This window comes from Acanthamoeba castellanii (genome assembly GCF_000313135.1).
Source record: "Acanthamoeba castellanii str. Neff unplaced genomic scaffold scf7180000084763, whole genome shotgun sequence".
NCBI lineage: Eukaryota > Discosea > Longamoebia > Acanthamoebidae > Acanthamoeba > Acanthamoeba castellanii.
In genome coordinates this window covers 202,883-215,009 of record NW_004457323.1, presented here as the reverse complement: position 1 = coordinate 215,009, position 12,127 = coordinate 202,883, and the positions used below count along the sequence as shown (strand labels likewise).

The following is a 12,127-nucleotide window of genomic DNA, read 5'->3' as shown; positions in this document are numbered from 1 at the left end:
AAGAAAAAGGCGCGAAGCCCGTTTGAACAAGAAAAAAATCAAAAAAAAGTAGAAGGAAATGCAAGGTGCAGGAAGAGAAAAATAAAGAGAAAATTAAGAAGATGGAGGCAGTGGGGAGCAGCACGCTCGCGGAGCAGCGCGACTCGGCGCGTGTGAGCAGCAACGACGAGGCACTGTTGGTGCTGTGCGACGAAACCAAGCGCTCGCGGCTCGAGGAGTACCTAGCGTCGCCTGTCTTTGGGTGTCTCCCGATTGAGCCCTCAGCCTTCCAGGCCTCCGGCACCCCGCCCCTCCCAACCCCAGTAGTAGTCCCCCTCCTTCTTTTACTATTTTACTATTTTGTTTTTATTTCCATATTTTTTAATTTATCTATTTATGGTTATTTGTAGGCAGTGGATGAGAACGCGGCGCCGACGGAGGTGGCCAAGAAGCGAAAGAGGAAGAGGAAGCGAGCCGTGCTCGACTCGGTGTGCCTTCTCTTCTTGCGCCTGCCCTGTTCACCATCTTCATCGCCGTCGGCCGTCGAGTCGACTGTGGAGCCGACGTCGGCCGCTTCTTCTCCGCCGCCGGCGCTGCGGCAGCCCTCCGCCGCGTTCGGGGCCTTCATGCGCGAGCGGCTCTTCCACCACCCGTTCCTCTACCGCTACGCCAAGTCCTTCTACATCGTCACCAACGCCTCCAACGACCTTGACTTCCTCCAGGACATCGCCCATGACGCCATCCGTACCAACAAGGCGCGTGTGCCGTGTGCCGTGTGCGTGTGCGGTGCGCGTGTTACTGACTGACTGACATCGCTGCGACGTCGCAGGTGCTTCGACTGTGCGTGTTCCCCAAGTCGCGAACCGAGGCGGTGGTGAACGCGCTGCCGGCCGAGGTGCAGCTCCACCCGAAGCAGTTCACCCACGTCCTCTCCATCGCCCGCGAGCGCGGCCGCTACTACTACGGCCTCGCCCCCAAGGAATTATTCTGGTGTGTGTGCGCGCGCGCGCGCGCGTGTGTGTGTGTGTGTTGCGCATGCGTGTGTGTGCGTGTGCGGGGACCTGAGAGCTGGTGAGGCAGCTGGTGAGTGATTTGAGACGCGATCGTTAGGGGACCTGAGAGCGGCGTGCACTCGGTGCAGATGGACAAGGTGTCGCGGGCGTACCACAAGATGAAGGAGGTCTTCACGCGGATCGACTGCCTGCGGCTGGCCGACACCGCCCAGTGGACGGCCATCGACGTGGGCGCCGCCCCCGGCGGCTGGTACACGCCCCCCTCTTCTTTCCCGAACCTCCCTCCCCCACTCATATTGACGCGTGTCGTGCGTGTCGCGGTGTGTGTCGTGTCGCGCAGGACGCAGTACCTGAGCCCGCTCATGAAGCAGGTCATCAGCATCGACCCGGGCGAGTTGCGAATCGAGCTGCCGCCCAACGTCGTGCACCTCAAGAAGAAGGTCGAAGGTAACCGACCGCCCGCGCCCCCGCGCCTTGCTTCATTAAATGTAGCTACCACGCTGCAGCTTCGCAAACAATCGGTGTGTGCGTGTGTGTGTGTGTGTGTGTGTGTGTGTGCGTGTGTGTGTGCGTGTGGCTGCTAGATTGTATGGAGGAGTTGAGGAAGGAGGCGCCGGTGGACATGCTGGCGTGCGACATGAACATGTGCGAGGCCCTGCAAGCGATAGAGGTCATGCTGCCGCTCGCTCCACTGCTCCGAAAAGGCGGCTACATCGTCATGACCTGGAAGCTGCCCAAGTACGACACACGACACGACACACGACACAACACACAACACACGACACACGACACACGACACACGCGCGCGACAATGCCGCGCAGCTAACAAAGAGTTGTGGGTTTTTATTGGGGTGCAGGCGCATGGACGTGAATCTGGAGGTGAAGACCGAGGCGCTACGAGTCAACTTCGCCGAGCAGTTCGCTGGTTTCGAGATCGTTCAGGTCATTTGGCTCCTCGCCAACATGTACGAGCGCACCGTCGTTGCGCGCAAGATCGCCGAGTGAGTGTATCGAGATACAATACACGCAAGGACTCTGTGCGTGTCTCGCTCGCGCTCACCAGCGTAGTGTTGCACCAGTTCACTTTTTTGTTGTTATATTTCGTGTGTGTGGTGGTATGTACAGCTTTTCCTTCCGTTTCGCGGCCTCAACTTGCAAGCAAGAAGAGGAGTAACCGCCTTCGCTCTTTCTTTCTTTCTTTTCCTTCTCTTTAGCTTTTCGCTTTCTCTTTCTAAGAGTTACGGACACGTGTAGGTCATGGTACGATGGTGTAGGCCATGTTCATGCCCGCCCTCACGTTCTGCGCCACCTGCACAGGTGTACTTGCGTGTGAGTCCCACCGCGTGTCGTGTATGGCGTGTGTGGCGTGTGCACACACGCAAAATGAAAGAGAAAGGAAGGGCGTACGTACCTGGCACATGAGAACGGTTCGACCGGTGGCCGTGGCCCGCATGTCGAGTATCTTCTCCTCGCCGGGGAAGAGCGTGATGGCGTCCAAAGTAAATATTGACGACGCCTCACTGTTTAGCCCACACACATAAGACCCGTGTCAGCCCGACACGACACGACACGACACGACACGACACGACACGACACGACACGACACGACACGACACGACACGACACGACACGGTACGCTCAGACGTGTACCTGAAAGTGAGGTCACCCATGCGCCCAGGCCAGAAGGGTCGGTGCGTGTCTGTTGTTCAACACCAGACGGACCGAAAAGTCAGACCGAGGTCGGTGGCCGAAGGGAGCAATGCGAAGAGGAGGGGTACCTGATCGTCCGTTGAGGGCGATGAGATACCACCGGGTCTTGGCGTTGATGGTGACGCTGACATTGACCGGCAGATTGCCCCACAGGTACCCGTTGATCGAGTACTTGCGATTCGACTCTGGAGAGCGGTTATTATATTTATTATTAACGATAATCAATTATTCATTATAGTAATGTAATAATAAATATAAATATAAAAAATCTTAAATAAAAGCTGATAATGAAGAGAAGATACCAAGGAAGGCGGCGTTGGAGGGGTCGACGCCTGAATCGGGTCCCAGAAACTGCTCGAAGTTGCTGGCGTTGTAGGGCTTGAAGTGGTACCACCACAACGAGGACAGATCACGGTAATCAAAAGTCAGGAACGGCATGACTCTACCTGAAGTAGGGGGAGGGGAGGTGAAGGCACCTGAGATTCTCGTCGAAGGTGGCAAAGAGCGCAAAGATTTCCTGGTCCATGTCGTTGAGCGCATTGTATGTGATGCCAGTCTTTGCATCCACCTGGTGTGTGCGATTTGTCGTTGTGTGTCGTGTGTGTCGTGTGTGTCGTGTGTCGTGTGTCGTGTGGTCAATTGAAGCAGGCGTCATTAAATGGCAGGCGTGATGCAAAGTACCTTTTGCACGAGATTGCCGGGGAAGGTGATGACAATTGCGCCCACCAGACCCGCAAACGGATTGTTCGGGTCGGCTTGGGAGTAGTAACTGCGTACGTCCGGACGACGTAACACCATCCACGATCAACTACTACTCAGCTCTTCCTTCAACGGTCGGTCATGGAGTGTGTGCGGCGGCGCGTGTGCGGTGGTGCGTGTGCGGTGGCGCGTACCTCCAGATCGATGACGACGGATCTGAGTCGCTGGTGGGTCCGGATCTCGCACGCCACACATAGGTGTGTTGATCGCCTGCCACGTGGCAAGCTGACGTCAGCAACGTTGATGGGTCGGCCACACACTGCATGCGCGAAGTGGTACCGGGAAGAACTGAGCTGGCGGAGGTGACGCTGGCGTTTCCAGTGGGCATGTAGATGTCGGTGATGTAGGTCACCCCCTCCGCCAGGATGCTCAACGGGATGCTCGCGTTGTTCTTGAACACCACCTAGGAGCGTGGGTGTGCGACGTGGCATGTGAGCGTGTGTGCGATGTGGCTTGTGCGCGTGCGCGCGTGTGCGACCAAGCGAAACACAGAACGTGTGGCAGAGTGTGTGCGGCGGCACGAGGCGTACGCGAATCTCGTCGGTGGACTCGGCGTAGATGATGGGTCCCAGGATGCCGACGTGCGCGTGCTGCGGGGCAATCGGTTTGGGCGTGTCGAAGCTCCCGTCTGTGTACTCCCTGTGTCATTCGTGGTTTTGTTAAATATATTATGAATTGAGCTCACAACGGCTTGCGTGACTCGGGTTGAGCGTAGAAGAAAGGGAGAGAGTACCGATAGATGGCCTTCTTGTAGACGGTGCCAATGCGCTGGGGACCCGAGGCCGTGTAGATCTGCGCCACGCTGTCGAAGGGCTCACCTGAAGTGCGAACGGCCATCGACGATGATGGAGAGATGAGCCAACGATCGTAGGAGGCAAAGAGTGACTCATGTGGTTTGTGCGCGAGTGGAGAGAACAGAGAGAGAGAGAGAGAGACGCGGACCAGTGATCTGGTTGATGCCAGAGGGCGCGTAGTCCCACATGACCTCCTCGGCGGCGATGTAGTAGGTTCGCACAGTGCCCGAGCGCGACGTCGTCTTGCCCTTCGGGTCTGATGCATCGTGTAGTGGCGAAAGGCAGAGAGGAGAAGGGAACAGAGAGTTGTGGTGGGAAAGATGAGGAGGAGTGCGAGTAGCAACAACATGACATGTTCGCCAGAGAAGAGATTTGGGGCGAACCAAGGTTTGTGATGGTGATTACGACGGCCAGGAGGGCCAGCACGAATACCACCATCAGCGCCGTCAGCACCACGAAGCGCACCTGAGCTGTGTGGTCTCTGCAGAGGCGTGTGATGATTGAAATTAAATTAAATCTAGTAGAGGATGATACGAGTGCAGAGAGCCGTACTTGTAAAATCGAACGAATGGTCGAAAGAGAGGAAATCTAGCGCATGCCGCGCCACACCGCGCCAGCGGTGCTAGCATTGTTCTTGGCAAGGTCACGTGATTCAGAAAGCCAAAATAAATCTATTAAAAAAAGTGTTGCTAGGTACGCAGCAATATGACTTCTTTCAATTTCTTTCTATTTGTTTCGATTGCAGCTGATCTGAAGTGATCTGCTGCATTCGATCCCTTTGTCCGAAAAGAAGATGGCCAAGGTGCTGAAGGACAAGTTGTTCGGTGATTCGAGCAAGACGTTTCGCCCCAAGAAGCAGCAGCCCAGGGGAACCAAGCGATACGATCTCCATAAACAGGCACCTCGCCCCCCCCCTCACTTCCTTGCTGATCTTTTGATCTTGCCGCCCCTCCCTGGATCCTCCGCTCCTTCGCTTTCGTTCTTTTTTATGGTTTGATTTTTGGATCAATTATAAATATCCTTTTTAATCAACGAAATCATTTTACGTTTTTATTAAAATTATTTTTTTCATGGACGAAGGCCAAGGCAACCCTGGGCAGCGGCGACCTGCGGCTGGCCGTGCAGCTGCCCGAGCGGGAGGACATCAACGAGTGGCTGGCCGTCAACACGGTGGACTTCTTCAACCAGATCAACCTGCTCTACGGCAGCATCACCGAATTCTGCACGCCCAAGTCGTGCCCGGTGATGGCTGCCGGCCCCAAGTACGAGTACCTGTGGGCCGACGGCGCCAAGATCAAGAGACCCATCAAGGTGCCGCACACGCACACGCACACACCGCACACGCACGCACCGCACACGCACGCACGCATGGTGGCTTGACTGACTGGTGTGTGTTCTGTTGTGTGGTGGCACGCTTGGAACAGGTCTCGGCGCCCGAGTATGTAGATTACCTGATGACGTGGGTGCAGGACATCCTCGACGACGAGAGCATCTTCCCCTCGCGCGTCGACGTTCCCTTTCCGCGCAACTTCCAGTCAGGTCAGTTTCCCTTCATCACTTCCACTGGAACCGCCCTTTTTGGCTAAACCTCTCGCGTGCGTGTGCGGTCGCGCGTGTGCGTGTGCGGTGGTGGTGGTTTGCAGTGGTGAAGAACATATTTAAGAGACTCTTCAGGGTCTACGCCCACATCTACTACTCCCACTTTGAGAAGATTGGTGCGTCCAAGCTCTTTACATCACGTGTGTGTTGTCGTGTATCGTGCCGTGTCGTGCGTGTGGTGCGTGATGGTCGCTGACACATGTACGCCCGCAGTGACGCTGGGCGAGGAGGCCCACCTGAACACATGCTTCAAGCACTTCTACTACTTCATCGACGAATTCGACCTCGTGGAGAAGAAGGAGATGATCCCCCTCCAGGACCTCATCGACAACCTCACCCGCCCCAAATAAGCCCCACCAAGTTTGAACTGCCCGCCCAGGCGGTCCTGATGTTGTCGTGCTCAACACGAAGCTCGGTTTATTTTTATTATGATTATGATTACGATTAATTCGGATTTATTTTTATTATTAATCCTAATCATAGCATGATTAGGATTAATTCTGCAGGTTTTTTTTTTTGGCTGGTGATGAAGATTGTGGCGAGTCAGGAGACCAAAAAGGAACAAAAAAGTTGGGTATCTTCTCGATTTTGCGTGTCATCCTTGCGCAGGGGCCATGCTAATCTTCTCTGTATCGTTCCAATTTTAACAGATGGAGCCTCCCTTTCGGGAGGTCCGACCTTGTACGTCGCCGCCTCGGCCTTCTTCAACCTCTTCTCCCGCCACCCTCCCCCGCTTGTGGGACGGAAAAAAGGTAAAATTTAAGAAAAGAAAAGGAAAAGTAAGAAAAAAAGCTGCACGAATTGAGCACCAGACAGACCGGTAATTAAAGATATCCTTACGGCGCAATTACGTGTTTAGCATTCCTCCTGACTTACCTTATGCGGAATTGAACGACCGCGTGACGGCATTGGCTACAAGTTTCGTACCGGAAAACCAAACACCAATCAGAAAAAAGCCCGGTGATGCCTTAAAAGAGAGCCACACTTGAGCTGACAAACCACAGCTTCCAACCAACAATGCAGCAGCACAAGAGCGCAACCGAGTTCACGAAGGACACCGAGTTCTGGGGCAATGTGGCCAAGAAGTACAACTCGATGGGCAACCTCGGCACTCTGCTCGCCGTCGAAGCCTTGCGACTGCTCAACCTTACCGACCAGGACCGGTTCGTGCTTGACGTGGCGGCGGGCACCGGCAACTTTGCCCTACAGGCCGCCCGGGAGCTCAAGCGCCTCCACCCGCAGGGCGGTGCCCAGGTGCTGGCGACCGACTTTGCCGAGGCCATGCTCGGAGCCTGCAAGTTCGAAGTCGACCAACAGGGACTCGGCGACATCATACAATGCAAGCTCATGGACGCCCAGGACTTGGGCGAGATCAAGGACGGCAGCGTGGACGCCGTTGGCTGTGTGTTGGGCGCCATGTTCTTCCCCGACGCCGTCAAGGCATTCAGGCACATATACTACCTCCTGCATCTTCTTTGGTCGCGCATTGCTGACAACCAACGCACACAGGGAGATGCGCCGTGTGCTGCGCGAAGGTGGTCGGGCGGCGATCGTGGTGTTGCACAAGGTGGCCACGGTCTCGTTGATGACCGAGCTCTGCGCCCGGCTCGACGCCAGCGACCAGAGGCCGCCCCTCGACCTGGCCCAAGCGGCCTACAAGCTGGCCGACGCCGATTTCTTCCGGGCGCAGCTCAACCAGGCCGGCTTCGCGGGCGACCACGTGGTGAGCATCACCAAGTTCGAGGGCGACTGGACCGGTCTCGAGGTGGACAACGTCGTGGGCTGGGTGCTCGACAATCCGGTGGTGAGCCAGCGCTACTCTGAGAGGAGGGACGAGGTCGAAGCCACGCTGCGCCAGCTCCTCACCGACCCCGGCTCGCCGTTCTACATTCACGCCAAGTGGCAGAACCAAACCCTCATCGCCCTCGTGCAAAAGTAAGTTGAATATTTTGTATTATCGAAATAAAAACCAAATCGTAGTTGTTGATATTAGAAGTTGGCCAAACGACACCATCATCAGTGGTGCTGGTCGAGGCAGTACTCAGAGAAGCGTTGCCGGGCGGCATCGAGCAGGGTCGTGGGCGTGGGCGGCACTGACGAGTCGGGCAGCAGGCCCGGCCCGCTGCCATCCGAGTTCTCGTAGACGAAGTCGTTGGTGCCAGCCTGTGGGTGTGAGCCAGACTCGCCCGCGAACACGTAGCGCAGCTTGGCCTTGTCCACCACGAACACGTACCTGCCGTGTTGCGTGACCCCCCTTTACCGTTAGAATCTCACCGCACACACCACACGACACGCACGCGATAAAACACGACACACGGCACAGCACGCACTGGTAATGGGCGAAGCCAGGGCATTGGAGGAAGGTGAGCTCGTAGCGGTCGGGCTCGTTGTGCGGTTCGGCCGATGACGACGCCCTGTAGACGCGCACAACCGAGTCGCCATAGTCGCCGCCGCTGGCCGCTACTTGCTCGGTGCGGCGGAGGCCCTCGTCGGCGTCCTCGTGCCACGGACCGGTCGCGGCGTTGAGCAGCTCGAGGCCGGCCCGCACCAGGGCCTCGTCCACTGGTTCGTCGCACACGCTGACGTCCGGCTCTGCGCCCGTGAAGCCCGCGCCGTCGCCGTCGAGCAGCTCGGTGAACTTGTCCCACGCAAATGCGCACGGTTGGCGAGGAGCCTTCTCCTGCTCCGCCTCGGCCTGCTGCTGGTGCTTGCGCTTGGGTGGCATACTTGCTTGCGTGGTTCGCGAAGACTGTTATGTTTGTTGTGTTGCCCTCACACTTGACCTAGCTCGCCGCGCCCCGACCTTTTGGCGGCGATAATGATGATTTCTCCCTGGCCAGTTAAAGATGACGACATAACAGTGGTGGTTACAACTTCCCACAACCCGCGATTGGCGCTCAGATAGTACAGTGGCGCCACTGGGAGCCCGCCACTGCAATAAAAGAAATATTTAAAAGAATATATATTACTGGGAGAGGGCGCTTGTCCGTCGTTTGACGAATTTGGCGATGAAGAAGCCCGTGACGCCGGGGTCGAGGGTGGGATCGAACCGCTGCACGAGCCCGCGCTCGGCCGGGCCGAGCGACGTTGAATCCAGTCCCGACGCGCCCAGACGGGGCACCTGCTCGACGAGCTCCATCTCGGGGAACATTCGAAGAATGAACGCCACATTCTCTTCGTTCTCTGTTCGTGTGTCGTGTCGTGTCGTGTCGTTGGTCGTGTCGTGTCGTGTCGGGTCAGTGTGTCAGTGAGAGGTGAATTGCGGGGGGGGGAGCACAGAGTGGGGGTGGTACCGAGGGGGCTGATGGTGCAGGTAGAGTAGACGAGGGTGCCGCCGGGCTTGAGGAGCGGGACGGCGGTGTGGATGATCTTGCGCTGGTAGGCCGCGTGGGTCTGCAGGGCCGACCAGGTCTGGGTGTCCTTCAGCCGTGGGCGGTTGCCTGGCGTGTTGGCACAACCACCACAGGTTTCAGTTTCGTGTCAACGATTTTTCTCTTGACTATTAGAAAGATGTGGATATATAGCAAGCATGGCTTCTTGCTCGTGTGTTGCGATGTAACGAACTGAGAGGCCTCGTGTACGTACCGAGACCGGAGCATGGAGGGTCCAACAGAATTCGGTCGAAGGTGTGAGCCCGCCATCCGGTGATCTTCTCGCCCACCTAATATTCTTAGGTCAGTTTCATAACACACATGGCACACACGGCGCACTACACGCAATGTAGCCGGATATGACGTACTTGGTCGGGCGCGGAGTCTGCGGGCAGAAGCGCTTTGGTCGCGTCCAAGGTGAGCGCCGTCACCGAGGTGATGCCCAGTCTCTGGCACAGCCTCTGCACTCCCTCGACTGAGATTTGGCGCAAGAGCGAGCGACGCACGTGAGATTGGGTGGTCAGCAGCTGACACATGAACACTCACTCGCGTTTTCTCTCAAGTTCGAGGTGTGAATGAAGCGCACCCTTGCCGACGTTCTTGTCGAGAGCAAAGATGCGAGCGCGATCGTTGGCGAGCGCGGCGATGTGCGTCGTCTTTCCTCCCGGAGCCGCGCACATGTCCAGGATCAGATCACCTGGTCGGTGGTGGCCCACAGCGTGAAGAATTCCAATCAATCATCGCAGCATTCCACGACATTCCAGCAAACCTATCGTCGGGCCCGGTGAGGAATGTGCATACCTGGCTGCGGGTCGAGGAGGTGGCCGACGACTATGGAGGGGATGTTCTGCAGGAAGAGGAGGTCGTCCATCACCCCGTTGAGCGACGGAGTCTCGTAGATCTGCTCCACCTGCAAAGATGATGAGTTGGGTCCTGGTATGTCAGCAATGCGAGGTGAGGAGGCCCGGGCCATCGATGGTACCATCTCGATCGCCACGCCAGAGGTGCCCGAGAACATCTGGCCCCTTCCCTGATCGCAGTAGTGTTGGTCGTTGGTGGAATGTTAAGAATAATCTTCAACAACAAGAAGAGAGTTATGTGGAATGTGCACGCACGCGACGTAAGTACCATGGTCATTCTGCCGTTGCCCACGAACAGCCAGTTGCCCGCGTCGTGTACGAACTCGCCGCGGGTGAGCTTTCCGGTCTTCCCGCCCTTCCCGTCGTCCACGAACACGGACACCATGTCGCCCTTATGCACTGGCGGCAGCAGCGTAAGACGAACAAACAAACACAATGTGAGTCTCGTGCATCACACGCGGGATCGGGTGAGTGCCTGGGCCGTACGGTCGCCCGCCGCTGCGATCACGCCAGCCTGAGGCGCCGTCGATAGAGATCGGGTGGTGCGTTAAGCAATGATTAAGAAATCAAAAATCAAAAATCATAAAAATGAAAGGCGTACGGCGTAGATGTGAGCGCCGCGAAGGACGGCCTCGCCGCAACTGCGATCGACGACCGCCGGTGGATACTTGGGCTCTCGCTTGTGGGGACCCTGTTGGTCGGTCATCGTTCAGCACATGAGTCCAAGCTTGGGCGTTCCCTTGTGTGTGTGTGTGTGTGTGTGTGTGTGTGTCGTGTGTCGTGTGTCGTGTGTGTCGTGTGTGTCGTGTGTGTCGTGTGTGTCGTGTGTGTCGTGTATTGTGTGCGCCGTGTGTGCCGTGTGTGTTATGTGCGCCGTGTGTCGTGTGCTGTGAATATACCGTGCATGGCAGGATGATGACGTCACGCAGCACGGGATGAACTGTGGGCATGGCTTGCTCGCGCTGCGGCTGCTCGGCGCCCTCGTCGCCGCTGGCGTCCGTGGTCTCGGGTCCAGCCTTGGGCGCGGCGCGCTGCAGGTGGTCGGCCAGCTGACGGCACGCCGAGTCGACGTCGGTGCGGAGGCAGTTCACGCGGAGGCTGGTCACGTTCGGCGGCGCTGCCAACACTCGGCGCCACACCTCCACGTCCGAAGTGCCTGTGCCTCGTAACACAATCTTATTTATTATTTATTGTTTTTTTTTGTTGATTAAATTGCCATAAATCTGTATGTACCCTGAGCACTCGGGTGGTAGTAGCGGGCAAGACCCTGCACTGCCGTTGCGTGCAGCTCAATGGCACGCGCTCCCTCCTCGCATTCCATTCAATCAAATCAATAAATGATCTTTTCTTTCACGCAGCAATAGAAAAAGAAAAAAGAAATGTTCATTTATTTATAAGAAAGGTGGGTTCTTTGTGGCGGTTTGTACAAGAAGAAGGTCGCTCGGCGGACGATTCAGCGTATCTGCATGCTCCCAAAGGACAGTGAGCCAAAGTCGCCCAACGTCGCGGCCGCTGAAGGGAAAAAAGAAGGGATTGAACAGCACAGATGAGTGGTACTACCACGACGTCGAGCGACGAGTGTGGAGCGGTGGGGGCGAGGGTGCGCGTACTGCGGGTGGGCGGGAAGACGTTCCAAAAGCGGAGAGTCTCGTCGCCAGCGCCCGTCACGATCGTCTGGCCGTCGGGCGACATCGACAGATACAGCACACGCGTGGCATGGCCCTACACGATGACGACGACGATGATGTTTCATGGATCGAATGGGCGTTAGCGTTAGCGTCGGTACAGATCGTGTGAGCTGATCTCTAGTCGTGTGGTGGCGGCGTACGGTGAGCGTGGCGATCTGGGTCATGGTGGGGTAGCTCCACACGGCGACCTGGTTCTGCGAGTAGCCGTGCGTCGACACCAGTTCGTTGACGGAGACGGACCACACGAGGTTGCACACCTGCGAGCCGGTGTCCACGGCCTGCACGGGCTGGTTGTTGAGCACGTTCCAGAACCGGATGTGCCGATCCGCCGTTCCTCCGCCCGACGCCAGCAGA

General features: G+C 56.9%; 7 protein-coding genes across 7 annotated transcripts in view; 3 read left to right on the top strand and 4 right to left on the bottom strand.

The window, feature by feature from the left end:
• Window positions 1–101: 101 nt before the first annotated feature.
• ACA1_240340 (ribosomal RNA large subunit methyltransferase J, putative) lies at window positions 102–1,997 on the top strand (the record flags this gene model as incomplete). The annotated part of the gene is made up of 7 exons (XM_004335322.1): window positions 102–302; window positions 390–740; window positions 809–969; window positions 1,090–1,242; window positions 1,333–1,439; window positions 1,577–1,730; window positions 1,850–1,997. 7 exons carry the CDS (start codon window positions 102–104, stop codon window positions 1,995–1,997), a joined length of 1,275 nt encoding a protein of 424 aa, XP_004335370.1.
• Window positions 1,998–2,247: 250 nt separating this feature from the next.
• Window positions 2,248–4,884, bottom strand: ACA1_240330 (Ceruloplasmin precursor (Ferroxidase), putative; the record flags this gene model as incomplete). Its single annotated transcript, XM_004335321.1, has 14 exons — window positions 2,248–2,301; window positions 2,404–2,512; window positions 2,643–2,691; window positions 2,771–2,887; window positions 3,005–3,066; window positions 3,179–3,270; window positions 3,384–3,471; window positions 3,596–3,671; window positions 3,741–3,864; window positions 3,992–4,082; window positions 4,195–4,279; window positions 4,404–4,511; window positions 4,639–4,736; window positions 4,865–4,884. The coding sequence occupies 14 exons, from the start codon at window positions 4,882–4,884 to the stop codon at window positions 2,248–2,250; spliced, it is 1,173 nt and encodes a 390-aa protein (XP_004335369.1).
• A 164-nt stretch (window positions 4,885–5,048) lies between these two features.
• ACA1_240320 (mob1/phocein family protein) lies at window positions 5,049–6,204 on the top strand (the record flags this gene model as incomplete). The annotated part of the gene is made up of 5 exons (XM_004335320.1): window positions 5,049–5,095; window positions 5,356–5,566; window positions 5,680–5,794; window positions 5,899–5,970; window positions 6,068–6,204. 5 exons carry the CDS (start codon window positions 5,049–5,051, stop codon window positions 6,202–6,204), a joined length of 582 nt encoding a protein of 193 aa, XP_004335368.1.
• Window positions 6,205–6,871: 667 nt separating this feature from the next.
• Window positions 6,872–7,793, top strand: ACA1_240310 (methyltransferase domain containing protein; the record flags this gene model as incomplete). Its single annotated transcript, XM_004335319.1, has 2 exons — window positions 6,872–7,272; window positions 7,364–7,793. The coding sequence occupies 2 exons, from the start codon at window positions 6,872–6,874 to the stop codon at window positions 7,791–7,793; spliced, it is 831 nt and encodes a 276-aa protein (XP_004335367.1).
• A 77-nt stretch (window positions 7,794–7,870) lies between these two features.
• On the bottom strand, window positions 7,871–8,579 carry ACA1_240300 (uncharacterized protein; the record flags this gene model as incomplete). Its single annotated transcript, XM_004335318.1, has 2 exons — window positions 7,871–8,087; window positions 8,185–8,579. 2 exons carry the CDS (start codon window positions 8,577–8,579, stop codon window positions 7,871–7,873), a joined length of 612 nt encoding a protein of 203 aa, XP_004335366.1.
• A 240-nt stretch (window positions 8,580–8,819) lies between these two features.
• Window positions 8,820–11,406, bottom strand: ACA1_240290 (NOL1/NOP2/sun family domain containing protein; the record flags this gene model as incomplete). Its single annotated transcript, XM_004335317.1, has 12 exons — window positions 8,820–9,037; window positions 9,148–9,294; window positions 9,440–9,515; window positions 9,594–9,700; window positions 9,812–9,922; window positions 10,027–10,135; window positions 10,208–10,255; window positions 10,354–10,484; window positions 10,572–10,599; window positions 10,687–10,776; window positions 10,985–11,241; window positions 11,319–11,406. 12 exons carry the CDS (start codon window positions 11,404–11,406, stop codon window positions 8,820–8,822), a joined length of 1,410 nt encoding a protein of 469 aa, XP_004335365.1.
• A 132-nt stretch (window positions 11,407–11,538) lies between these two features.
• Window positions 11,539–12,127, bottom strand: part of ACA1_240180 (WD domain, Gbeta repeat-containing protein) — a gene marked incomplete at both ends in the record, with an annotated part of 2,572 nt that continues 1,983 nt past the window's right edge. Inside the window, 3 exons of the mRNA XM_004335316.1 lie at window positions 11,539–11,597; window positions 11,696–11,807; window positions 11,914–12,060. Of these exons, the coding sequence (XP_004335364.1) occupies window positions 11,539–11,597; window positions 11,696–11,807; window positions 11,914–12,060 (318 nt within the window). The remainder of the gene's footprint in view (window positions 11,598–11,695; window positions 11,808–11,913; window positions 12,061–12,127) is intronic.